A 26,747-nucleotide genomic window follows, 5' to 3' on the forward strand; every position below is an offset into this window, starting at 1 on the left:
AGATGTGAGGACGGGATGTGAGGACGGGATATGAGGACAGGATGTGGGGTTGGGATATGACAACAATATATGAGGACGGGATATGAAGTCAAAAGCTTCCTCCTTTGTTTATTTTCCTCCCCAACAAGGATTAGGAAGGAAAAACCGGGCAACGCCGGGTACTCAGCTAGTATAAAATAAAAACGAAATTGACTTATAGGTCTAGTCACTTTCTCCTTACGGCAATATTTCTCTAAAAATATTTTATTTCTCGTTTCCGGAATTTTTTTTTTACTGTTAAAGTTGTAGCCACTCAGCGTTCTTCCACCTTCCATCCCACAGCGGTCATAACCAGGACAAAAAAAAAAACATAGGCGACAGGACGTTTATATATTTTTTCCCATTTGTGTGGTATACTTCATACTGTGCAAACGAACCACAGAAATAAAAATTGGTTACAAACAGCTTTTAATGGATTACTAAAGAGCAAAATGAAAACGAGATGTGAGTCTTCACCTTACAGTCTTGATTGTTACAAAATAAAAAATAATGGATGTACATGATCCTGTTTGCAAGTTAAAGGGGTATTCTGGCTTGATACATCTTATCCCCTATCCATTCATGTCCAAAGGATAAGGGATTAGATGTATGATCGCTGGGGACCCCGCAATCTCAGTGCAGCCCCCCCGACATTCTGTGCTGGGCACTGCCTCCGAGACGGGGACAAAACGTCACGGCCATGCCCCCTCCTAATGATGTCACGCCCCCTCCCATAGACATGAATGGAGGGTGTGGTGTGACATCACTAGGGGGCGTGGCCGTGACGTTACATCCCCATCTCAGAGGCAGCGCCCGGCACAGAATGCTGGGGTCTGCACAGAGATCGCAGGGGTCCCCAATGATCATACATCTAATCCCCTATTCTTTGGATAAGGGATAAGATGTATAAAGCTGGAATACCCCTTTAATGACGCCTGGTCATCTAAACAAGGGAATTCTGATAGAGGTTGAGCAGACGTTAGGTGTGCAGAGATGCAATGCTTGACATCTAAGACGCAAATGCTAAACGCAGCCATCCGCCAAGTATTGGGCACAGATCCCATTATTCAGAATAGTATCCATGCACAATACTTGCTGTGCTTGCAAATGTGATGCCCAGCAAGCAGATGCCTCTCTCCACACCTGATGCAAGATTAGACCGACCCAACCCTGCACAATTAACCCCTTAAAGTGTCTCCGTCATATACAAAAACTCTAAAATGTCTAAAGTTATAATTGGTCTGGGTGTTCAGTGCCCAACCAGTCATTAGAGCAAGCTGGGATGAATACGAGGCTGAGCGCTTCACTCCCCAGTTCAATGCAGACTTACAGTGAAACCTGTCTCCTGCAGAGAGAAGGAGATCGCAGTGAGCTAGGGAGTGAAGTGCCAAATGCTTCTACTCAGACTACGACCAATCAAAACTTTTGACATGTCTGTGTGATGACAGGGACGCTTTAAAAGGACACTAACACTATTGGTACAATTTGCTAAATGGCCCATCTTCTTCCTTGTGCCAATGGTGTAAACACTAAGGAAAGAGATATCTGATGTCAAAAAAATAAAAAATGAGCTGAGTAGTGAGGGTGAACCAGGATGGTCTTATTAATACACCATAAAAGACCAGCTTCACACAGTGCAGTTTGGTGCAGTTGGTAACCACAAGTAAGTCCTAAAAAGAGGAGAAGGAAAACATGACACCTAATAAAAACCATAACTGCATTGTGATAAGCCAGCCTAATAAAACAGGCGCTGGCGGTACGGTCACTGTGTATCTCAATAGCCTGCCCACTCTCCACCGAACAGACATGCAGTTATGTTTCTAGAATGGCCAATACAGAGGGGTAGGGGAGGGCTGGTCGACAGGAAGAGGCTTGAAACCAAAACAAAAACCCCAGTTATAAACATAACATATGTGTAAGCATGGCTAAAAGGGAGGGTCATGGGAATCCATCGTCATCATCTTCTGCCATCTCTTTAGCAAATTCTAAATCCTGCTGCTCCCTTTCACGTCGTTCCTGTAGAGAGAATAAAGTCACGTCAGTGCCGGAGGTACAGGGCGAAAAAATACAAAGCAATTTCATATGCAGGTTAAAGGAGTATTCCACCCCTAGAAATCTTATCCCCTATCCCAGGGGCGGGACCTCCGCGATCTTGGCTGCGACACCCCAGATATACGGTGCACGGAGCGAACGTCGCTCCGTGCCGGAAGACTGGCAATGCAGGGCAGAGGCTCATGACGTCACGGCCACGCCCCCTCAACGCGAGTCTATGGGAGGGGGCGTTCATTTAGAAGTCAGGTCACGTCAAGGTCACGTCCCGCTCGTGACATCACGGCCAGACCCCCTCAATGCAAGTCTAAGGGAGGGGGCGTGACAGACGTCACGCCCCCTCCCAGAGACTTGCATTGAGGGGGCATGACCGTGCCGTCATGAGCCTCCAGCGCTGCACCTGACGCTCTAAACGAACGCCGGGTGCAGCAGGAAAATTGCGGGGGTCCTGCAGCTGGGCATCTTATCCGTCATCATTTGGATAGGGGATAAGACGTGTAGGGGTGGAGTACCCCTTTAAGTGATGTTACAGTCCATCTTTGGCGGTAGTTTCTACATATATTGCTACTTTGTCTCCACAGTCACTCGTATTGGACAACAACTGCAGAAAAGGCCAGATAATTGGGGGATTTATGAACCTAAATCAACATCTGCTGTAGGAGCCGGCAGGTTTCTAACTACCCAGGAGCACCTGGGGCTTTCCAAGCATTATAATGATTTATACAGTTACAAAAGTGCAATACAACGGGGAAAAATATAATCAAAGGTGGTAATGAGAAGGCAACAAATCATGAAATAAACATATAGGAAATATACTTGGCAACAGTCCTCAAAGGGGTATTTCAAATTTAAAAAGGGTTACTGGTCAGGTTACCAAGACAACCATTAAATGCCCAGTAAGTATTATACACAAATTTGGGAATCGGACTATAGCAGTTGCTGGAGAGAAAAAAAAAAGCGCCTACCACGCAGTAACATCTCCCCACACCTAATGGCAGACTGAGCATTAGAATATCCTTGGACAACCCCTTCAAAGATAGGCCATAAATGTTTTACATAGCTAAACCCCCTTTAAGACTGATGAAGGACAATTTATTATGGGATACATTACAACTACAGATCGCAAAGCATATACTGCACTAAACAGTACTTTTTATATAGTTTCTAGAGATGAGCGAACTTACAGTAAATTTGATTCGTCACGAACTTCTCGGCTCGGCAGTTAATGACTTATCCTGCGTAAATTAGTTCAGCTTTCAGGTGCTCCGGTGGGCTGGAAAAGGTGGATACAGTCCTAGGAAAGAGTCTCCTAGGACTGTATCCACCTTTTCCAGCCCACGGGAGCACCGGAAAGCTGAACTAATTTACGCAGGAAAAGTCATCAACTGCCGAGCCGAGAAGTTCGTGACGAATCGAATTTACTGTAAGTTCGCTCATCTCTAATAGTTTCTTAAGCATGAATAGGCACATTACTTTCCTATTTGCCAAAAATTTGCAGTGAAAGTGTGGTGATCTGAAACAAAGGGCCATTATACATTGTGTATAAATGAAATGAAAATTGGTCAGACAATAATTTGGTCTAAACCAGAGGTGGTCTACTAAAATTAGTGATTCATCCCCTCCCTTTACCAAAGTTTTCATACTGTCATGCTCACCTCAGCCGATTCCAAGTCTTTGTTGTAGGATTTGGGAGGGAACCGCATAGCCTATTTGATGAGAATGAAGAGAAGCAATTGTAAAAAAAATAAATGGCATTGTACTAACGTATGAAAAACACATCCCTGCTACAGGAACTGAAAAGATAATATTGCCTTATACAAGGACAGAGGCACCATAAATATAGTACCAATGTGGGCTGACATTGTAAACAGTTTTAAAAGGGCATTGACACTAACAATAAAAAAAAAAAATTATTGTTATTAACATGTCAAAAGTTTAGATTGTTAGAGGACTCTGTGCTAAAATCCCTCATAGATCATTAGATACATATGGCAGCTAAGCACTTCACTCTCCCGCTGGCTGTTTCTTCCGTCTCGCTGCAGGAGACAGTATCTATTATAAGACTGTCTTAACACGTACTATATATGATGTGAATTTCATGCTGCAAGTTATATCACTGACACTTAAAGGGATACTCCACCCCTAGTCATCTTATCCCCTATTCAAAGGATAGGGGAGAAGATGCCTGATGGCGGGGATCCTCGCAATCTCCACTGCGGTACCCCAGACATCCGGTGCACAGAGCGAACTTCGCTCCCTGCCGGACGACTGGCGATGCAGGGCGGGGGCTTGTGATGTCACGGCCATGTCCTCTCAATGCAAGTCTATGGGAGGGGGCGTGACGGATGTCACGCCCCCTCCCATAGACTTGCATTGAGGGGGCAGGGCTGTGATGTCATGAGCCTCCAGTGATGCACCCGACACTCTAAACAAACGCCAGGTCCAACAGGCAGATCGCGGGGGTCCCCAGGGGTGGGACCCCCGCGATCAGACATCTTATCCTCCCCTTTCCTTTGGATAGGGGATAAGATGTCTAGGGCGGAGTACCCCTTTAACAGCATAATATCTGTAGCATACAAATCCACAGCATGAAATTTTCAGCAGTAAGTGTGAACAAACCCTAAGTCTATGAAAACAGAAGCATTGGCCGAGCACTTCTCCCAGCTATATCTAATGATCAGGACACGTCAGAAGCTTTTTGAAGTCAAAGAGACACAAACATTTCTCTGCAATTTATTTTTGTTCCTCCCGCAATCCCTACCTTGACAGACATATTGTGTATGTCTAGACAGAATGAAATGCGCTGGTGGAAGGCCAGCTGAGGTTCCCTTGTAGAATATATATCGGTCATCTCCTTAGACTGGACGTATCCCTTCTCATGATTAATACTGGCCTCAATGACTCCATCACGGATTGCCTGCATTGAAAGTTTTAACAATATAAATTAAAACAGTAGTAGTTGTAATTTAAAGTGCAACTTATCAATATAAAGTATAAACTGTTCGACAATTTTCTGAGCACAACCGAGTTGCCCAGCTCTGTCTCTTTATACTCACTCACCTTAGCCACTATAAACTCTGCATCGTCCGGACTGTCCAGCTGTAATTTCTGAGCAATATCTGGCAGTGAGATCCGTGAGTATGACAGACTGATCATACGGACGCCTAAAACAGAAGAAGGAATAAATATTATACATTTCACAAAACAAGCACATAGGGCAAAAGGAAACTCCTTTAGGCTCAGATGGGTCAACTGGGTTCTATGGCTAATTTCGGTGTATGTATCCGGAGCTTTGAATGTGTTTACCCAGATGTAGTGTGAAAATTGCCTTACAAGTAGCGGTATTACTTTGGAGCCTTGGAACACTAAGAAGAAGACATCTATGAGATTTAGATGTAGATTCACGTCAATACATGTATGAGCCAATTCTGTCAAAGTGGCTCTCCATTCTGGTTCATAAAGATGGGGTCCTCATTAGACAATACCTTTAAAGGGGTAGTCCAGTACCCAGTACGTGAAAAACGTATCCCCTATCCTAAGGATAGGGGATAAGTTTGAGATCGCGGGGGGTCCGACCGCTGGGGCCCCCTGCGATCTCTCTGTACGGGGGCCAGGCTCTCCGGCCAGATAGCGGGTGTCGACCTCCGCACGAAGCGGCGGCCGACACGCCCCCTCAATACATCTCTATGGCAGAGCCGGAGAATGCCGAAGGCAGCGCTTCAGCTCTGCCATAGAGTTGTATTGAGGGGGCGTGTCGGCCGCCGCTTCGTGCGGAGGTCAACACGCCCCCTTCCCGCGGGCTGTCGGGGCTCCGTACAGGAGATCGCAGGGGGCCCCAGCGGTCGGACCCCCCGCGATCTCAAACTTATCCCCTATCCTTAGGATAGGGGAAAAGTTGTTCACCACTGGATATCTCCTTTAACCTTCTTAGCGGTTATCCTGAGCGTGACTCGGGGTTCATTTTCCCTGCCAGGAGCGGTAACCCCGAGTCACGATCGGAGTAGCATTGCAGAGTTGCCGGGGTACGATATATCACAAAAGCAATCGAATCGCGATTTTTGCGATATAGCGATACGGCCCCCTGGAAAACATGCGATTATCTGCTCGGGTCAGCTCCCGTGGCGGGGCCGGCCAGAGCAGGTAAAGACAAATCTAAATACTAAAAGTCAGTGTTTCCCATACAGGGTGCCTCCAGTTGTTGCAAAACTACAACTCTCAGCATGCCCGAACAGCCAAAGGCTGTCCGGGCATGCTGGGAGTAGTAGTTTCACAACAGCTGGAGGCACACTGCTAGAAAAATACTGAGCTAAGTGTAAAAGACTAACCTACTCCTGGTCCCTGCAGATGCCGTTCCCCTCTGTGCGGTCCGGGGTTTCCTCTCTTCATTATTCACCTTGTAGGACCTTTCCCTTTTCAGCCAATCACCGGCTGCTGTGGTGTCACGTGTCAAGCCAGTGATTGGCTGAAGGGGAAAGGACTTGTTCGGCAGCAAATACACTAGGTTTGAAATCTGCCCGGCAAACCTAGTGTGTGTTACTCCAGGACAAGAAGGTGAGAAGGGGGGATGAAGGTGATGGGGAAAGAATGCGACAAAGGGGGGAGGGGAATGTGCCATGGAGGGAGGAAGAATGTGACGGGGGGGATGTGATGGGGGGAATGTGACATGGAGGGAGGAAGAGTGTGACACGGAGGGAGGAAGAATGTGACAAGGGGGGGGGGGGGAGAATGAGTGACAAGGGGGTGGGGGGGGGGGGGGGTAGGAGAGTGACAAGGGGGGGGGGGATGTGAAATGGGCGGTGGGCATAACACCAAATTTCAATGCAAAAATTTTTACTTTTGGTACAATTTTCCTGATGTAATCATACCGCCAGGGAGGTTAAGCAGCTCCATACTAAGGTTAGTCATACCCCACAGATATCTGCTGGTTAAACGCCTGGCTAGAGAGATGTGTATGGGGGGGGGAGGGGGTAAAGAAATTCACTACTATAGGAGAAGGTATTAAGGTTCTGCCAGACAACATGATTCCACCTTCCTACCTGTCTTGATGACGTTATGTCTCAGCCGGATGATGAGGGTGTATGTACCATCTGTCTGGAACTTTTCACAGAACTGATCTAGCACCTGATTGAATTTGGACAGGTTACCTGTGCGCACAGCTGCAAAAGAAAACTCGTTTTAGAAAACTCCATGTAGAAACTGAAGTATTATAGATTACATTTACTATTTGTAAATGCTCCACAGAATAATCTTGTATGTCAGGTATATCCACAAGCAGATAAGAAAAAAAATGTTTTGGGAATAACTTGTTTTTCCTTTCTTTTTTTTTTGCATCAGATTGTCGCAGTAATAAGTATTTACTTTATTAGAAAACAAGTGCAAACAGCAAAGTAAACTGGTGTGGATACAGAGAGATATACAAAGAAGTATACTGAATGTTAAATTACAGTTTTCCCTATTCCCCCTCCCACCTCACAAAGAAAACATCCCAAACCAACCCACCAGCCAACAGGTAATCCCAACACTGCTGAGACCAGACAAAAATGTCAAATTAGAAAAGCAGCGAGAAGACACAGGCCTACATAAGAGCAGGAAACAGCATTAGGGTACGTTCACACGCGCGGATTTACAGCGTATTTTATGCTGCAGATCGACTGGTGAAGGCCCGCTCTATGTTGTCTTTACATGTGCCTGCTCATAGTGGCAATACGCCGCTACGAGCAGACACACTGTGATGTGCGAGTCGCAGTATACTCGCACATCGCGGCCACTCTCCCTGCTATGAGCTAGGAAGAGAGTTCCCACGATGTGCGAGTATACTGCAACTTGCACATCACAGTGTGTCTGCTCGTAGCAGCGTATTGCCGCTATGAGCAGTCACAGGTAAAGACAGCATAGAGCGGGCCTTCACCAGTGGATCCGCAGCAAAATCCGCTGCAAAAATCCGCTCGTGTGAACGTACCCTTAGAGATCAGAGATATCAGACAATCACATATGAGACGTGCAAAGGAGTCTGATGAAATAAATGATCACAGTGTAGGCTGCTCTCACACTATGAAAAGTACCCGTTCTATAACACTCGTTATAAAATAGCGGGCGATCGCGGGGTTAAACCGCCATTAGAAAATCCCTAACGTACGTTAGAAAATCCCATGACAGTCTATGGGATTTTTCTAATAGCCGTTTTAACCAGTTATCGGCCGTTATTCATAACGGGCATTATTTTGTGACGGGCGATTGTACGGAAGAAATCGTGCATTCACTATTACTCCCGTTACTATCTCCCGTCATAAAATAACATCTGTTATGAATAACGGGCGATAACGGGTTAAAATGGCTATTAGAAAATCCCATGATAGTCTATGGGATTTTTCTAACGTACGTTAGGGATTTTCTAATGGCGGTTTAACCCCGCGATCGCCCACTATTTTATAACGAGTGTTATATAACGGGTACTTTTCATAGTGTGAGAGCAGCCTAAGGCAAGACTGGATAGAGGGGGGACGAGATCTGTTCAAAACAGGAAAAAGCTATTCAAGTGACGGGGAATTGCTTTTTGCAACCCTAGAAGTGCATAAACTTTACAGATATCAGAGTTTACAGGAGGCGTCCCCTATATCCAACATAGGGCTACGAGTTTCCTAGAAGTATACAGTAACAGCCCCACTGTCAGTATACCTTCATCCACAATATAAATACATGTTTACTGACAGCCGAAGATGAATTGCACAATGCACCATGTGGGTGGATCTTACACAGCCGAGGTTTGCATCGCACACACATTCTCTTATGAAATCAAGATCTATTGAAATCACTCTTAGGTTGTTCCTAGAAATAAGAGGACAGGATGACAAAAGTGGATGAATCACTTACCCTGAGTAAGCAGAAAATAAGGCATTAAAGACCTTTTCAATGAGTGTTGTCTGAACTGAAGACGGTCTGGAATTTCCCCCAATAACAGCTCCACTACAATCAGAAGTTTATGAACCTGGCGAAAGAGGAAAAGGTGGATTAGATCGCACGTGTCTGCGCAGCCGGATCTAGAATAACATTTGCATAGAAGAACTACTCACCGTCTGTTTGAAGCCGACAGCTGTATGCTGAGGCGCTTTCCTCAGAGCATTAGTCAGTGTCCTCCTGGCTTCAGTATATTCCAACTGAATGGCTTTAATGCGGCCTAAGGGAAGATATTGCGTAATGGGTGCACGGCCATAACTGAGATTTTCACATGCAATATACCTTTGTTAAAAGTTACTAGCAGATGCAATGCCAAAAGGAGGAGCCCTTATTGTATATTTTTATTTTATGTAAGATTGTGTACAAAATATAAATGTATTCAATCACTTTAGCTCCCGTTTCTTTGGCTGTGCCCAGTTTTACAGGGCGTCAACTCAAACTACATTTAGATTCAATACACTTTGAGCGTGTTTGGGGAGGAGCAGCAGCCCAGCAGATTTAATATATATATATTTTTAAATGAGTTGTGCCAAAAAGTAGATTTTTTATACTTAATCACTTTTACGGCAAATATAAAAAAAATCTACTTTTCTCGGTCATCTCCATTGGGGGACACCGGAACCGTGGGACGTACCAAAGTAGTCCCCGGGGTGGGAAAAGACAGCAACCTGCGAAAAATCAGGCAGAAGGCTGAGCCACCGCCGCCTGCAGCACCCTGCGACCAAGGCTAGTGTCAGCAAACGCAAAGGTGTGCGCCTGGTAGAATTTGGTAAACTTGTGCAGTGATGACCACGTGGCTGCCTTACACACCTGCAAGGCCGAAGCTCAGTTGTGAACCGCCCAGGAGGCCCCCGACGGAACGGGTGGAATGAACCGTAATCCGAAAAGTCGGGACTTTCCCTTTACAACGGTAAGCTTCTGAAATGGCGGAACGGAGTGGGGATCGGGAACGGGCCTCGCACCACCGAAAATAAGCCCGCCAGGTCCAATGATAAATCCTTACATGGGCTTGCGAGCCCAGAGCATGGTGCAGATAACCCAGATAGAAAATCCCAGAGCCCTCAGAACAGTGGTCTCAACCTCCACGCCATCACACACAGCGGCAGTGAATTCAGGTGGCAGAGGGGAGAGCAGGTCATGACGGTCCGAAAGACTCAGTGGTACGTCGGCGATGAGACGAATGACGTCAGCTTACCACACGCGCCTGGGCCAAACCAGGGCCACGGGAATCACTGAGATGCACTCCGCCTTGAGCTTCCTCACAACCCTGGGCAGAAGAGGGACCAACACGTCCACGGCCAGGCCGAAGGGTGAGGGAGCGGCTGAAACCAGCATGGTCCTAGGAGGGACGGGGGGGGGGGGGGAGGAAGCTCTCTGAGAGCGTGCGGCCAGACAGGGAGTAGGCGGAGCTCGCGCCTGGATGTACAGGCCGAAAGCCACGGCCTAAATTAATATGCCCCCGAGGGACAGCCGAAACTAAACTAAAAATGCCGGCCAGCGCCATCTCTGGATAGGCCGGCGGGAGAGAGCTCTGATAACAGCGTGCGAACAAAAGTGAGTGGACGGAGCTATGCCTAAATGTACAGGCCGGAGCTGCGGCCTAAATTAACCTGTTCGAACCCCTTTGAACCCACACTGTGGCCCCGCGTCATAGCAGATCGGGCCTGGCCTCTAACAACAGCCGGCACCCATGGCTAATAGCGCGCGCTATTAACCCTTTAGACGCGGCATTCAAAGCTGATCGTCGCATCTAAAGTTACAAAAATACACTCCCGGCCGCTCAGTCGGGCTCAGGGACCATCGCAGGTGAAATTGCAATGTCCCGATCAGCTAAGAGGCAGCAGGAGGGTGCCTTACCTACCTCCTGCGTGATCGCTGAATGACTGCTCTGTGCCCGAGATCCAGGCAGGAGCAGTCAAGTGGCAGAAACACTGATCAATGCTATTGTATAATAAAGCATTGATCAGTGTAGGAAATCAGTGTGTGCAATGTTACAATTTCCTATGGGGGCTATAACATTGCAAAAAAAAAACAAAAAAAAAAAACAAGTGTGGACAAAAAAGTTAAAGATCATTTAACCCCTTCTTTAATAAAAGTTAGAATCACCCCCCTTTTCCCATAAAAAAAAAAACCTGTGTAAATAAAAATAAACGTGGTGTCGCCGTGTGCGTAAAGGTCAGAACTATAAAAATATATCGTTAATTAAACTGCACGGTCAATGGCGTACGCGCAACAAATATTCTTAAGTCCAAAATTGCGTAATTTTTTTTTTTATATCACTTTCTATACCATAACATTTTTTTTTTATAAAAAGCGATAAAAAAAAGTCCCATCAAAACAAAAATGGTACCGGTAAAAACTTCAGATCACAGTGCAAAAAATGATCCCTCATACCGCCCCATACGCTTAAAAACAAAGTTATAGGGGTCAGATAAGGACAATTTTAAACATTTTTATTTTTGTGCATGTAGTTATGATTTTTTCCATAAGTACGACAAAATGAAACCTATATAAGTATCATTTTAATTGCATGGACCTACAGAATAAAGATAAGGTGTCATTTTTACCGAAAAATTTACTGCATAGAAACGGATGCCGTTTTTTCTTAAATTTTGTCGCACAATGATTTTTTTTTTCGGTTCGCAGCAGATTTGTGTGTAAAATGACAGATGTCCTTACAAAGTGGAATTGGTGGCGCAAAAAAAAAAGCCATCATCTGGATTTTTAGGTGCAAAATTGAAAGGCTTATGATTTTTTAAAAGGTTAGGGTGAAAAAACGAAAGTGCAAAAATGGAAAAACCGTCCGTCCCCAAGGAGTTAATGTGCATCAGGCATTCTGGCCACCCTATGGCCGGAACCGAAACTAAAGAGGCCGGTCAGTACTGCCACAGGACAGGAACCGAAGCCGGCGCAGATAGGAAGCGCTGGGCGGACGTGCCGCACGGCGGCAGGAGAGGCAAAAAATTACGGCCCATCCAGAGAGGACCAGCGCTGCAGTAAGCGCTGAAAATGCAGCGGCTGCAGCGCAGCTGAGAACCTCTGGCTCAACCTCGTAAAGAGGAAACCATGGTCCCCTAGTAATAAAGACAAGAGATCAGCTCCCTAAAGTAGATATGGAGAAGGGTGGGAATGAGACAGAGAGGGGGGGGGGGGGGGGTGAGATACTCACCTAACCTGCCAATACTCACCTACAACTGTCTTCAACCAGCTAGGTGTTACTTGCATAAGCAAGACGAGCAGGTACTATAGGGGGACCCAGACCCAAGATACCACCCCCGACGCTGGTTGTTAGTGAGAAGGGGTTAAAGGGGTACGGTGGAAAACCTAATTTTTTTTTTTTTTAAATCAAATGGTGCCAGAAAGTTAAAACAGATTTGTAAATTACTTCTTTAAAAAAAATATGAATCCTTCCAGTACTTATTAGCTGCTGAATACTACAGAGGAATTTATTTTCTTTTTGGAACACGGTGCTCTCTGCTGACATCATGACCACAGTGCTCTCTGCTGACATCTCTGTCCATTTTAGGAACTTTCCAGAGCAGCATATGTTTGCTATGGGGATTTTCTCCTACTCTGGACAGTTCTTAAAATGGACAGAGATGTCAGCAGAGAGCACTGTGCTCGTGATTCAGCAGAGAGCTCTGTGTTCCAAAAAGAAAAGAATTCCCTCTGTAGTTTTCAGCAGCTAATAAGTACTGGAAGGATGAAGATTTTTCAATAGAAGTAATTTACAAAAATTTGTTTAACTTTCTGGCACCAGTTGATTTACAAAAAAAGTTTTCCACCGGAGTACCCCTTTAACAGCACATACTCTATGTACTGTGACCCTTCATCGCATAAGGCGGGGGGGGGGGGGGGGGGGGGGGGGAAACAGGTAGCGCCATCCTCCTGAACCGAATGAAACTTGGCACACATGTTACTTATATGTCAACAACAAACATAGGATAGGTGATTTAACCCTTACTCACCCCCATTTGCCAGGGGCAGAGTTTTGGTTTAAAGTCCCATACAAGTCTATGGGAAATATATGTTACTGCATAACTTCCAAACGGCTGGAGATATTTCCCATAATACTTGGTCACATGTTACTTATATGTCCACTTAAAATATAGGATAGTTAATTTAACCCTTAACTGCCCCCATTTGTGAAGGTCAGGGTTTTTGTTTAAAGTCCCATGCAAATAAATGGGAAATGTATGTTCCCACATAAGTTCCGTACGGCTGGAGATATTTCAATAATACCTGGTACACATATTACTTATATGTCAAATAAAAAGATATGATAGTTAAATTAACCCTTACCTACACCCTTAAACAAAAGATGCAAGTATATAGGACTTCCAGTACCTTACTCCACAAGCTCCGCTCTGCATCTCCTGGTGGATGTGTCAGTCCGGCTTGCAGGCCACACCCCATCTCACAAAGACACGCCCACTGTTTAAGACCCACCCCTCTTATTATCTCCCCCTTTTTTTTTTTGCATCAGTCAGGCTTGGAAATCCCACGCAGTCCACAAAGCTACGTCCCCTTCTATTTTCAGCTTACAATATCTTCATCACAAATCAGTCAGACATGAGGACGGGACATGAGGTCAAAAGCCTCCTCCTTTGTTGATTTTCCTCCCCAACAAGGATTAGGAAGGAAAAACCAGGCCACTCCGGGTACTCAGCTAGTCAAATATAAAACAAGCATTGTTAGCTTGGCGTCCTAATTTTCTTGGTCTACTAACCTGTATAATACAAGTATCTGGCCCACTCATTGTTGTTAGCTTGCTCAGGGAACACAGACTTAGAGACCAGTTTTTCAGCCTGGTCATACAGGTTGTAATGTAAGTAATTTCTGAGCAGCAGGTTAAGCAGCGTGGCCTGTCCATCCGCATCATGACGGAGTGTAGCTGTACGCAGTCGTGCATGCAGGTAGCTGTAAAATATTATAAATACATTTTTTTTTTAAAACTATTTGTAGTTTTATGACAAATTGTTCTCTGATAAATCTTAAAATGTGAAGAAATGTTTAGAACAATCAACCAATTTTAGTGATATATAATCATTAAATCTTTAAATAAAGGTAGTCTGTCAACTCTATGTCATACTCAAAGCTGAGGTGTCAAGGAGGCGGTGCTGACCTACAAAATGTATGCTTCCTCCCTCCCCCCACCCCTCCTGGCTTAAAATTATTGGCATACAAGGCTTGGTGCTAAAAGCCAAACCCTGGACATCACTCATGTGAATTCTGAGCATGACATAGAGCAGACAGATTTCCTTTAAAAGATTTCCACATATTCTATGTTTGTAAAGTTCAGGCTATAGTTTCCTTTACTTTGATCTTGATAAAAGAAGCTGCAGGCCTTATACTAAGCTGTATGAATGCACCATGCCCATATAATGTCATGTAGCCATAATCTCCAAAATGTACACTTGGGGACACATTTATACACATCCTATAAACCCAGACAGTAACTGTGCTTGTTTCAGGAGAAAACATTAGAGATGAGCGAAGTTCCAGTAATTCGATTTGTCATGAACCACGCGGCTCGGCGGTTGATGACTTTAGCCTGCATAAATTAGTTTAGCTTTCAGGTGCTCCGGTGGGCTGGAGACTCCCCTAGGACTGTATCCACCTTTTCCAGCCCACCTGAAAGCTGAAAACTATCAGCAACCGCCGAGCCGCGAGGTTCGTGACAAATCGAATTACTGGAACTTCGCTCATCTCTAGAAAACATAAAAAGGAGATTTTTTTTTTTTTTTGTACTCACCATAAAATCTCTCTCGTGTAGCCTTTATTGGGGGACACCTATACTGATGGGTATATGCTCTTGCCACTAGGAGGCGCTGACACTTGGAAAAAAAGTCGGCTCCTCCCTGGCAGGATATACCCGCCCACTGGAAGTAAGGTAATCAGTTTTTTCACCAAGCAGTAGGAGAGGCCAACAAAGAAATATGTCCAAAGTACCCCCGAAAGGAATCCCGGATAAAAAAAAAAAAAAAAAAAAAAAAAATAACAAAAACCGGAAAAGAAAATCCGGACAAAAAAAATAAGGAAATGGGTGGGTGTGGTGTCCCCCAATGAAGGCTACGAGAAAGATTTTACGGTGGGTACAAAAAAAAAATAAAAAAATCTCCTTTTCTCGGCCGCTCTTCATTGGGGGACACCTATACTGATGGGATGTACCAAAGCAGTCCCCTAAGGAGGGAAAACAACCAAACAGCAAAAGGAATCAGTCCAGAGACCGAACCCACTCAACCATAAGTCCTGCGGATGAGATCGTGGGCAGAGACAACCGAGGCCCACAAACTGAGCTCCTGGAAGAACCCCAGTCCATGGAGAAGGACTAGGACGCCAAGGAAGAGACTGTCCTATGTAGAGACTCCAAAGCTACGGTCCATAAAGAGACCAGAAACAGTCGACTAGGGCCGGAACCATTCCAGAAGGAGGTTGGAATCAACTCCAAGGAAGACAGAATCAGACAGAAGGCTAACACGGCTGGGAAACAAAAATGGAAAAGGGCACAAACAAGAGAACCAAGTCAAGAGAACATGGCAGAAAAAACGTCAGGGAGAGCAAGGTACACCTAAGCAGAAGGCGAGTATGGAAGGTGGAGACCAGAAAAACACTGGAGAAAAAGAAAGAAGGATAGAGACTGGCTGTGGAGAGGCCTGGTGCAGAAAATCGATGACCAGAACAGCTGCAGACCAAAAACCTCTGTCCCAGGGGCCCACCAGGAGACTAACCAGACATGAACCCAAGCGGCCTTAACGGACCGAAGCAACATCCCGTCAAGACGGGAACTGAGGGGTAAACAAAACGGAAGGTTACTCCAGAAAACTGTAGTCTCAGTGCAGCGCTACTGACCCCAACATGGAAGGAGAAACAAACCCCTCCAGGGAGATTGCACCAAGGGAGGAGGAGAGCAATGGCAGGACCCAAACAACAGTGTGCTAGACCGGCTGTCGCCGAGCCATACATGAGTGTATAAACTCCTCCAACAGAGGAGAGTGCCAAGTCTGTATGAACAGCTGTAGATAACCAAGAAACAGGAAGAGAGCCAGGCTGCAAAAGTGTACAGCTCAGCTGATTGCTCTCAGCAAAAAAACAAGGGCCCAGCCAGGTACCCCACCTATATAGAGGGGAAAACAAGGGGTGGTCGCTATGAAACCCAGGCCCAGACTATGCCAAGCTCCCTGATCCCTGTGGAAGGGGGATGATCAAAGTGCACCAGGCACTATAGGAGTGGTCAAATGCCACCTAAAGGTAAGGGGGCAAAGTACTGGGTGGACGTAGTGCCCAGGAACCCTGCAACAACATCTCAAGGAATGTAGGAGCTTGAGTATTGACTACGAATGGAAGTAAGAAGCACACACACACCCCAAAACGTTAAGGGGAACACCTCAACATGTGTAACACTGGACCAGAAGGGCATCAACTGAGCCATTCTGGTCATTCCCTAAGGCAACAGAGCCTGGGGGGCGGAACCGACTGTCGTCCCATCATGCCCCATGCCAGAGCAGAGGGGTTCAATCGTCTAAACCTGAGGAAACAAGATCACAGGAGGGCCTGTGGCACACCTCACAGAAAAAAAAGGGAAGGTGGCAGAGTGGCCTAGTAGTGTAGGGACACAGACGTGGTTATCGCACGATAGTAGAGGGGTACCAAGACTGCTGACAGGAGAGAAACCACAGACATTCAAAAGTCTGGCAGCATGGTGTCACAACCATGCCCCTAGTAGACCAACGGTGCTCCGTAGAAAGTGGAACAGAGAGTGCTGCTCTTTCCATGGAACCTGCAGCTCCGAATGGTGCCACACACCAGGAATGCTGCTGCAGACACAAGAGATGAAGGATGTATGTGGAGCAGGAAACATGCAGACACAGTCTGACCGGCAAGCATAAAAGATCCAATGAAACCACCAAGACACTTTTTGGAACTTCACCTGAAAAATGAGTCACCAGACTGTAACCGCGGGAGCAGCAAGAATGGGGAAGGTGACCTGGCGGAGTAGAAAACCATGCAGACACAGTCTGGCTATGTGGCATAGGGACCATGGCCACACGGATGCAGTAGACAGAATCAGACACCAAAAGTGGGTTACCACCCTTCAGCCTAGAGAGCGGCAGGCATGTAGGGAGGAGCCTGGTAAAGGAGGGAACCCTGCGAAACAGTATGTGGTGTATTGCATAGGACCCCTGGGGCAACATGGGGAGACTCACTCCTAACTACACCTTGGCAGTGGATAACCTGAACTACTGTCCACGGTGTGAGAAGTATATGGTAATGGACTCTACGTAGTAGTAGTAGACCATGCAGACAGTCGGGCTGACTGGTATAGAATTCCTAAATGCTCAGGGACACTCCAAGGAAGAGGGAGTGAGAGGGGGGTTGAAGTAAATACCCATGGCTCCATCTTCTTATACTTATCCTGAAGTCTTCAACCAGCTTATGGCCACGCTACATCATACCAGTCTAAGATAGCGGGGCAAGTGGGGGACCCAAACCCAGGGTACAACCTCCAGGCGCTGGCGATAAGGGCTTGACGGCCCATACTCTTATGTTCCGTGCCCCTTTGTCGCATATGGGGAAACAGGTAGCGCCAAGCTCCTGAACCCCCACCTGAAAAAGGGAAACAAAAGAGAGAGAGAAAAAAAAAAAAAAAAAACTAACTAAACAGCCCTTACTAGAATTTAATAATCTTGCCTCCTACGGACACTAGCTAAAGCTGATTATCTTACTTCCAGTGGGTGGGTATATCTTGCCAGGGAGGAGCCGACTTTTTTTCCCCTATTGTCAGCGCCTCCGAGTGGCAAGAGCATATACCCATCAGTATAGGTGTCCCCCAATGAAGAGCGACCGAGAAAAGTATTTTCTCCAAATAATAATTTTATTCCTATACCAGAAGAGGTCTGATGCACTCTGGTAGCAGATTACTGTGCACGTCCTGTATATGCTTGTGGGATCAAACCCCTTGATGACACAGCAAATTTTCATTCTCTCCTTTTAAAACCTATAAGGCAATGTTCACACGGGGGTGGACTGCTCAGGCATGTGCAGTCTATCAATTCTCTGCCTACATAGCCATACCAGGGCTTGTTTTATGTAAAATCTATTGCAATTTGTACTGACATAGATCATTTTACCACAAAATCTATACAAAACAAATTTGTGTGGTGAAATTGAAAAAGTATTGTTTTTCAGTAAACGGGGCTGTCTAAGGCTCTTTTTATGCAGTGATCTGTACCATTTTTGTTCTCATGAGGTTTTTTTTATCGCTTTTAATTATTTTTCTGGTATATGAAGAGACCAGGCAATTTTGGCGTTTTGTAATTTTTTTATGTTTACATCATTCACTCTGCGGGATCAATAGACATTTGTGCATCCGGCAATAACAGATATGTTCTTTTTTCATATGAAAAATGGGAAAGGGGTTGAGTTTAACTTTTTTGTATGGAAGGGTTCAAATAATATTAGCAAAACCTTTAGAGTGTTTTCAAACTTCTTTAGTCCACCCATACAGATCAAAGTAACACACCGGTACTGCTCTGATCCATCACATCTGTGGTCTATTGCTACAGCCTGTCACAGACACGCTTTAACAATACAAATTGATCAACAGCCATGGAGGTCAAGGTAAGGCCTCTGGCTGCCATAACAACAGGTCAGCTCCCCGCAATTATGCAGCTTGTGGAACTATTAGAAAAAAACAAAAGGGCCTCCCAAAAACCTTGCTCGCCACACTGCTGCCAAAAGGGCAAAGGAGGGCAGTCTGCAGAGAGAACCAATATCTATACTGGACTACAACCGCTACATGGGTGGGGGGGACCTCTCCAACCAAGTCATCAAACCCTACAATGCCATGAGAAAGACCAGGACATTATATAAAAAGTTGTCAGTCCACCTCATCCAGATTGCATTTTATAATGCTTTTGTAGTGGAACGGGAGGCAAGGAACAGTAGCTCTTTCCTGAAATTTCAGGAAAAAGTAATAAAGGCCCTTATCTTCAGCCATTCTGGAGAGGAGGCCCCGTTTCTGGCGTAAACATCAGCTGTATTGTTTCCAGGCAACATTTCCCCTCAGAGGTCCCCTCAACAGAGAAGCAAAAGAGACCACATTAGCAGTGTCGGGTGTGCGCCCGTAGAGGGATAAGAAAAGAGGTTACATATCAGTGCAACATGTACCCCTCCAACCCTGGCCTTTGCATGAAAGAATGCTTCCAAATTTACCATACACCCTTAGAATTTTTTTTAATGTTTTCCTCTTCAGTCTTTTATACCCCATCGGCCATTTTAAATTAATTTTCTGTGTTTTAACTTGTACGCCCCAATGAAATGGTCAGAAATAAAAGAAAACCAATATGGATGAATAAAAACGTTAAAGCGCAACTGTCATTTAGTTTGGCGCATATAAACTAACCATAGTCTGTGTATTGTGTGTAGACTATTAATCCAGCATTACTTTTACCTTCTTTATTCCAGTTATAATTACCACAAAAAAAACTTTTCTTTGCAGTCACTGACCGTTGGATAGCCCTCTTACCGCCACGCCTATCCCCTATACCTTAGCGCTGGGACTGCTGTGTGATTGACACAGGCCCCATTTGATTTTTATGTGTACGCTGATCGACAGGAATTTACACCGCAAGTGCTGGCTCTCCGGCCAACACTTGCTCCTTCTGTCTGACATTGCTACCGGTACAATGGTAGAGGCAGGGAGCGAGTGAGCTCTCTGCCTCTAGTCAATGCAGTGACACACGAAGAGGAGAATGGGCGCCGTTATTGCTTTCCCACCAAGCGCCCGCTGTTTCACATGCGCCTGTGCAATGCTAGAGCTCACTCGCTCCCTGCCTCAAGCATTGTACCGGTAGCGATGTCAGACAGAAGGAGCGAGTGATGGCCAGGGGAGCCTGCGCTTTCTGTGTAAACTCCTGTCGGTCGGCGCATATAAAAATCAAAGGAGGCGCATGCGCTGGGACCTGTGTCAATCACACAGCAGTCGCAGCACTGAGGTATAGGGGATAGGCGCGGAGGCCGGAGGGCATAGCGAATCTATGGTCACGCCTATCCGACTGTCATTGACTGCAAAGAAAATTTTTTTTTTTTTTTAGGTAATTACAACTGGAATAAGAGGGTAAAAGTAATGCTGGATTAATAGTCTACACACAATACACAGACTATGGGTAGTTTATATGCCCCAAACTTCATGACAGTTGCACTTTGAGGGGGCAATAAACAACAAAAATAAAGCATTTAAACTACTAAAACGGGACGGCAGTGAAGAAGCATTAGAAAGCTATAGAGAAAAATGTTAATTATGTAAAAAACAGATGCCAAAGAGAGTAAAACTAACCCCCAAATGTTCTTTAACTATATAAATAGCAAAAAGGTCAAAAATGAAAAAGTGTTGGCTCTTTAAAAAAATGATGAGGAAGAAATTATAGACGGGGATCAGGAAAAAGCAAATATATTAAACAAATTCTTCTCCACTGTATTCACCGAGGAAAATGAAATGTCAGGTGAAATACAGCGAGATAAGGTAAACTCCCCAGTACAGGTCACCTGTCTAACCCAGGAAGAAGTACAGTGCCGCCTACAAAAAAATCAAAATAGATAAAATCACCAGGTCCAGATGGCATTCACCCCCTCGTGTTCTAAAGGAGTCACATAATATAACAGACAGACCCCTATTTTTAATCTTCAGTGACAGGGACTGTTTGAGGGTTTACTAAGTGATGATATTTTGGAATATCTTGATAAAAATAAATGTATGACTCCATATCAGCATGGCTTTATGAGAAATCGGTCCTGTCAAACTAACCTGATCAGCTTTTATGAGGAGGTGAGCTCCAGACTGGACCAGGGGCAATCGCTGGATGTCATATATCTGGATTTTTCCAAAGCATTTGATACGGTTCCACATAAAAGGTTGGTGCATATAATGAGAATGCGTGGACTGCGGAGAATATGTGCAAGTGGGTAAGTATTTGGCCCAGTGATAGGAAACAGAGGGTGGTTATTAATGGTGTTGATTCTGATTGGGTGACTGTTACTTGTGGGGACCACAGGGGTCCGTCCTGGTTCCTATTTAAAATATTCATTAATGACCTTGTTCCTTGGGATGACTGATGTGGAAAAGAACTTTGGAGTCTTAATAGTAAATTTAGCTGTAGTGACCAGTGTCGGGCAGCTGCTGCCAAGGCAAATAATCATGGGGTGCATCAATAGGGGTATAGATGCCCCCGACAAGGAAATAATTCTACCGCTGTACAAATCACTAGTCAGACCATACATGGAATACTGTGTACAGTACTGGGCACCGTCACCAACATGAGGGGGCGGGGCTATGAAGTCACGAGCTCCCAGCGCCGGCTCTAAGCAGTTGGGAACATTTTGTTCCAAACGCTGAGCAACGGAGTACCCCTTTAAGGGTTTAAGGGGGCTACAACACATTACCTTCTGACAACATCCAACTTGTTAAGGAATTCATAAATACGAGAGTGGTAGTAGTAGCACTTGGCCACTATTATGTCAAGTGCCCGCCGGTTCTGAGGGTTGATCTTCTGCATCAGGTCATCTGATACTTTCTGTGCCTGTAAATAAAAGATACAGAAACTTGAGTGCTTGTATTTCTTGCAAGCAAAGTGTAAGGGTGAAAGTAACAGAAGATATAGAGTGGGGATGTGTTAAGTTTCACTTCTAGATAGGAATCAAAAGCCACTGTCATTTACAGATTAATATGAAGCCATTTTGGCCCTCTTAGACCATAGTATAGTAAAAGTATTTTTTTTTTTTAAACAACGTTCTGGAATAGAACACCAAGCCTATGTATTTCTTACCACTGTAAGGGCACACAGTGGGTTGATTTACTAAAACTGTATAATTTTTGGCAATATAAACTTGGACAAGATAGTCCAAAATTGCTGTAGATTCTTCACAGTGGCTCAGGCTGTTCAGGGGACTTGTCCAAAGGACTAAAACGGGAGCACAAAATACTTGTCCATTGTGACAATCCACCTGTCCTGAAACAAAAAATAATTTCAACCAAAATAGTATGTAAATAAGGTCTTTAATAATAAAAATAAAGCATAATGGATGGGGAAGAAGGAAGGTGCCCTGGGTGTTCCTGATTTGACTTTCTGATGTGCATATTTTTCTCATGTATATGTTGTAGTACTATTGATGTTGCGGCACTTTATTATATGTATTCTTTATGCATGGGTCATATCTGTGCTGTATACCTCCAGCGAGACCTTGTATAGAGCTGTAACAAGCCATTACCCCTGTCTGAGCGCTAGGGATGTCCATATAACAGTTGCTGCCATCTCCTTATGTATTTGAAATATATGTCCTTTATTTCTATATTTTAATAACGATTTTGCTTTTATGCCATTTGGTTCTGCTGCATCGTGCTTTTTGCAGGTCTATAGTTAATAAGGTTGCGTATGGCAGATAACTAATGTGTCTGTTACATTCACAGCTATGGAGCAGTGTTTTTCAAACTCCAGCTGATGCAAAAATATAACTCTCAGCCAAAGGCTGTCCGGGCATGCTGGGAGTTGTAGCTTTGCAACAGCTGGAAACACTGTTTGAAAAACATTGCTATGTAGTAATATGCCGGTTATGGTATATTATCCTCGCTCCCTCCCCCAAATACATAGTTAGCTTCATTGCACTGTGTTTGTTTGACCTCTGGCCGCGCGTCTTTGTTCTGCTCCTTTTGGGCGCATGTGGGTACATCATAGACATGCCTGCAGAAAAAGGAATGTACTTCTCTGATGGCAGCCCTGTAAAAGGGGCATTTGCTTTGGGTCCCTGTGCATAACTGAGGGGACTCTGGCCCTACTTTAACATCGGCAGGCGCACAGCCCCCGAATTTTTTTAACTCGTTAACAACCATGGACGTCTATGCTCGTCCAATGGGTATGGGGAGCTCACGTCATACCGGCCAGCCCCCAGCTGATTCCAGTAGCTGGGGGCCGGCGTTAATAGCCGACATGCTGCGATCGCCGCGGCCGGCTATTAGCCCTTCAGATCACCGCTGTCAAAGTTGACAGCGGCGTCTAAAGGTGCCTGTATCCAGTTTTTGGTGGTCCAGTGGGGTTGATCGCCCCCCGCAGCACGATTGTGGGGGGACCATCCCCTACTGAGGTAGCCTGAGGGCTTACCTCTCCTGCTGCGGTGGCTCCGGTGCTCAGAATGATATAGCCTGGCACAACCAGGCTTTATCAATCAAGCGCAGAGCACACAGATCAATGGGATTGTATGTAATCCCATTGATCTGTATGAGGAATCAAATGATTCCTCCTAGAAGTCCCCTAAGGGGACTAAAAGTGTAAAAAAAAAAAAAAAAAAAAAAAAAAAAAAAAAAAAGGTTAAAAACACACACATTAACCCTTTCCTTATTAAACGTTTAAGTCACCCCCTTTTCCCAAATTCCATCTAAAAATATATAAACATAAAAATAAACATATATGGTATCGCCGCGTGTGTAAATGTCCGAACTATAAAAATATATAATAAATTAAACCGCACGGTCAATGGCGTACGCGCTAAACAATTCCAAAGTCCAAAATAGTGTATTTTTGGTCACTTTTCATACCATAAAAAAATGGAATAAAAAACTATCAAAAAGTCCGATCAAAACAAAAATGGTACCTATTAAAACTTCAGATCACGGCGCAAAAAATAGCACTCATACCGCCCAGTGTGCAGAAAAAAAAAAAAGTTATAGGGGTCAGAAGCGGACAATTTTAAATGTATTAATTTTCGTGCATGTAGTTATGATTTTTTCCAAAAGTACGACAAAATCAAACCTATATAAGTAGGGTATCATTTTAATCGTATGGACCGAATAAAGATAAGGTGTCATTTCTACCGAAAAATTTATGGCGTAGAAACAGAAGCCCCCAAAATTTACTAAATTGTGTTTTTTCTTCACTTTTGTCGCACAATGATTTTTTTTTTCTGTTTTGCCATCGATTTTTGGGTAAAATGACTCATATCATTACAAAGTAGAATTGGTGGCGCAAAAAAATAAGCCCTCATATGGATTTTTAGGTACTAAATTGAAAGGGTTATGATTTTTAAGGAGGACAAAAAAAAAAAGTGCAAAAACAGAAAAACACTTTGTCCTTAAGGGGTTAACCTAGTGACCTAAACAACCCAATTGCCACCGGCACAAAATATCCTATATCTACCCTGATTAAAACGTAACTTTTACTAGTGTCTGTTATAAGGATGATAGAACATTTATAAAGGACTCATATTGCCCTGTGGTTTCACCATATAAAACAGTCAGTGTGTCATTACACTGTCATTTGCTGCAGACCTGCAAATAGAACACTCCTCGGCAACAATAGACTTTAAAATTAAACTGTCACAGCCCCCTTGACATGTTTCGCTCACATAGAGCTTCTTCAGAGGTCTGGGCTAATGGCTGTCTAAAAATGGTCGCCAGCCTTTATATACCCTCTGTCTATGTTGTCACACAGGAGGTCAAATTGTGGTTGTCCAATAGGTTAATCCCGTCTAACCATGTCACATTTACGATCCAATCAACCGATCTCATCTTCATGCAACATCATAGTTCAAATGGCCAATGAACTGACATTTCAGCAATCACCAACCAGCATATGCTTCCTCATCATAATATCACTGGTATAAGATGTTCCTCATTATTTATAGCCAATAAACTCTGTTAATACCCTGTGGTCAAAATGACTGGTCAATCATATTTATGGTGTTAGAGAGCCAACAGGTTCTCACCTCCGTCTGAATAGGATAAATTGTCCAGTTACCTTCCATTGTGTGCTCCTGCGCATCTCACCACGGTCGGCATCACAAGAATACTTTAGGGTCATATTGTCGACGACTACGCACACCGCGCTGTTACAGAGTGGCTGCGCTAATATTCCCTATCCGCACATGTCAGGGGACTTAGTCTTACAAGTGCCGCTACACATTACTGTGCTAGTATATGCTTGCGCATGACAGCGGACTTAGTCTCCGCTACTCACCTCCTTATAGGATGCCCATGTCATAGGACTAAAGTAAAACTTATGTCCTGCATTCAATAACCCCTCCGCCCAGATGCAGTGCTCTCACCTCAGTGTAGCGTTTGCTGTTCATCAGGTATATCACCAGAAGTAGCTGGAGGTAAGCTTCCACCTCAGGGAGCAGAGGAACCGAAGCTGCTTTGCCAGTTCGTGGTCTGAACTGTAAGTCACCCTCTGTGTCCATCAGCTGAAGATATAAAAGTGAATAAGGTGACTTTCACATATCGCCATAATGTCTAACACATAACGTGCTTTCGAGCTCTCACCTCCTCCAGGAAGCCCAGCAGCATGTCACGGGTGGCAGGGTTGGATGTGAAGAAGCCATTGATTGCTTTATGCAGGACATTGGGGTTCAGGCGACGTGATGTGGAGGGCAATGCTCTCAGGGCACGTAGAACAAACCGGGGTTCCTTCCCAGAAACTGCTTTCTCAATCTGTTTCACATGCTCCTTAATGTCTAAAACAAAATAAATAATAGAATTAAATATCACAGCAGAATTCTAAAACAGTATCTACACAAGTGTTTCCAAAATAGGGTGCCTCCAGCTGTTACAAAACTACAACTCCCAGCCTTCGGCAGTCCGGGCATGCTGGGAGCTGTAGTTTTGCAATAGCTGGAGGCTGCCTGGTAGGGAAACACTGATCTACACAAACAAAAACATAGGAAAGGGGGGGGTTACCCAGCTTTTGTTTTTACTTGTTACACCGACACGGTGTATGGTCACTCACACACAGTTCCAGCCGTCGCCACAATTTATTCTCCATTATGAAGGCAAACCTCACGGACCAATTGGATGATCCATTACCGCCTAACCTGATTGGTCCGCGGGTGATGTCACTCAACCAGAGCATGCATCGGGGTGACCGCTAACGTCCTGTGTTTATTTTGCACATTGGACACATTTTGCCCCTATAGGAAAGTTGTCTGAAAGGCGTAGAGGCAGAAACTGTGCAAAATAAACAATAATGCGCACGCAGTCGTTGATGACATCACAATACTTGACTGCAACAGTGGCCAATCAGAGAGTGAAGAAGAGAGAGTGTTGTTACGGTGCTGGCGCCCCCTGGTGTCACACACTTGTGGTTACCATTGCAGTCATGAGACTCCCTCATACAGAGAAGAAAAAAAACACTAATTTTGGCTGTAGTACAGTGTTTCCAAACCAGGGTGCCTCCAGCTGTTGCAAAACTACAACTCCCAGCATGCCCGGACAGCCGTTGGCTGTCCGGGCATGCTGGGAGTTGTAGTTTTGCAACAGCTGGAGGCACCCTGGTTGGGAAACAGTGCTGTAGGGGGTTAGTAAAAAATAAAGGACAATACAATAAACAAGATAAGGAGTCTGGTCATAAATGCATTAAAAAAAATCTCCCAGGAATGAAGAGGTTAATGGTGCCCATACAGGAGGCAGCAGAGCACAGAGGCCGGGTGTATGGAGACTATAACATAGAGACTATACAGTGCACAGGGGGACAATGGAGTCTCGTTTACCTTCCAGGGTGACACTATCCAGCTCCTTCTTCCCTCCCTCCCCGGTTACAGCCGCTGGTTCCTCCTCCTTCATCTCCACATCCTCCGGTTCTCGCCGTTTTACCGTAGCCTCCTTCATGGCTAGAACCCGGTGCCTGCTGCGGAGATCAGTTTCCGCTTCCGGTCCGGGAATGACTGGCAAGTCTCAGGCTAAG

General features: G+C 44.9%; 1 protein-coding gene across 1 annotated transcript; it reads right to left on the reverse strand.

Annotated features, from left to right (window-relative positions):
* Positions 1-335: 335 nt before the first annotated feature.
* On the reverse strand, positions 336-26,747 carry PSMD3 (proteasome 26S subunit, non-ATPase 3). Its single transcript, XM_056548452.1, has 12 exons — positions 26,554-26,747; positions 25,331-25,521; positions 25,114-25,251; positions 21,463-21,599; positions 13,751-13,941; positions 9,138-9,241; positions 8,938-9,052; positions 7,104-7,223; positions 5,128-5,231; positions 4,829-4,984; positions 3,723-3,773; positions 336-2,034 (listed from the first exon to the last, which is right to left on the reverse strand). Exons 1-12 carry the CDS (start codon positions 26,669-26,671, stop codon positions 1,957-1,959), a joined length of 1,503 nt encoding a protein of 500 aa, XP_056404427.1. The 5' UTR covers positions 26,672-26,747; the 3' UTR covers positions 336-1,956.

Source organism: Hyla sarda, chromosome 12, assembly GCF_029499605.1.
Source record: "Hyla sarda isolate aHylSar1 chromosome 12, aHylSar1.hap1, whole genome shotgun sequence".
NCBI classification, from domain to species: domain Eukaryota; kingdom Metazoa; phylum Chordata; class Amphibia; order Anura; family Hylidae; genus Hyla; species Hyla sarda.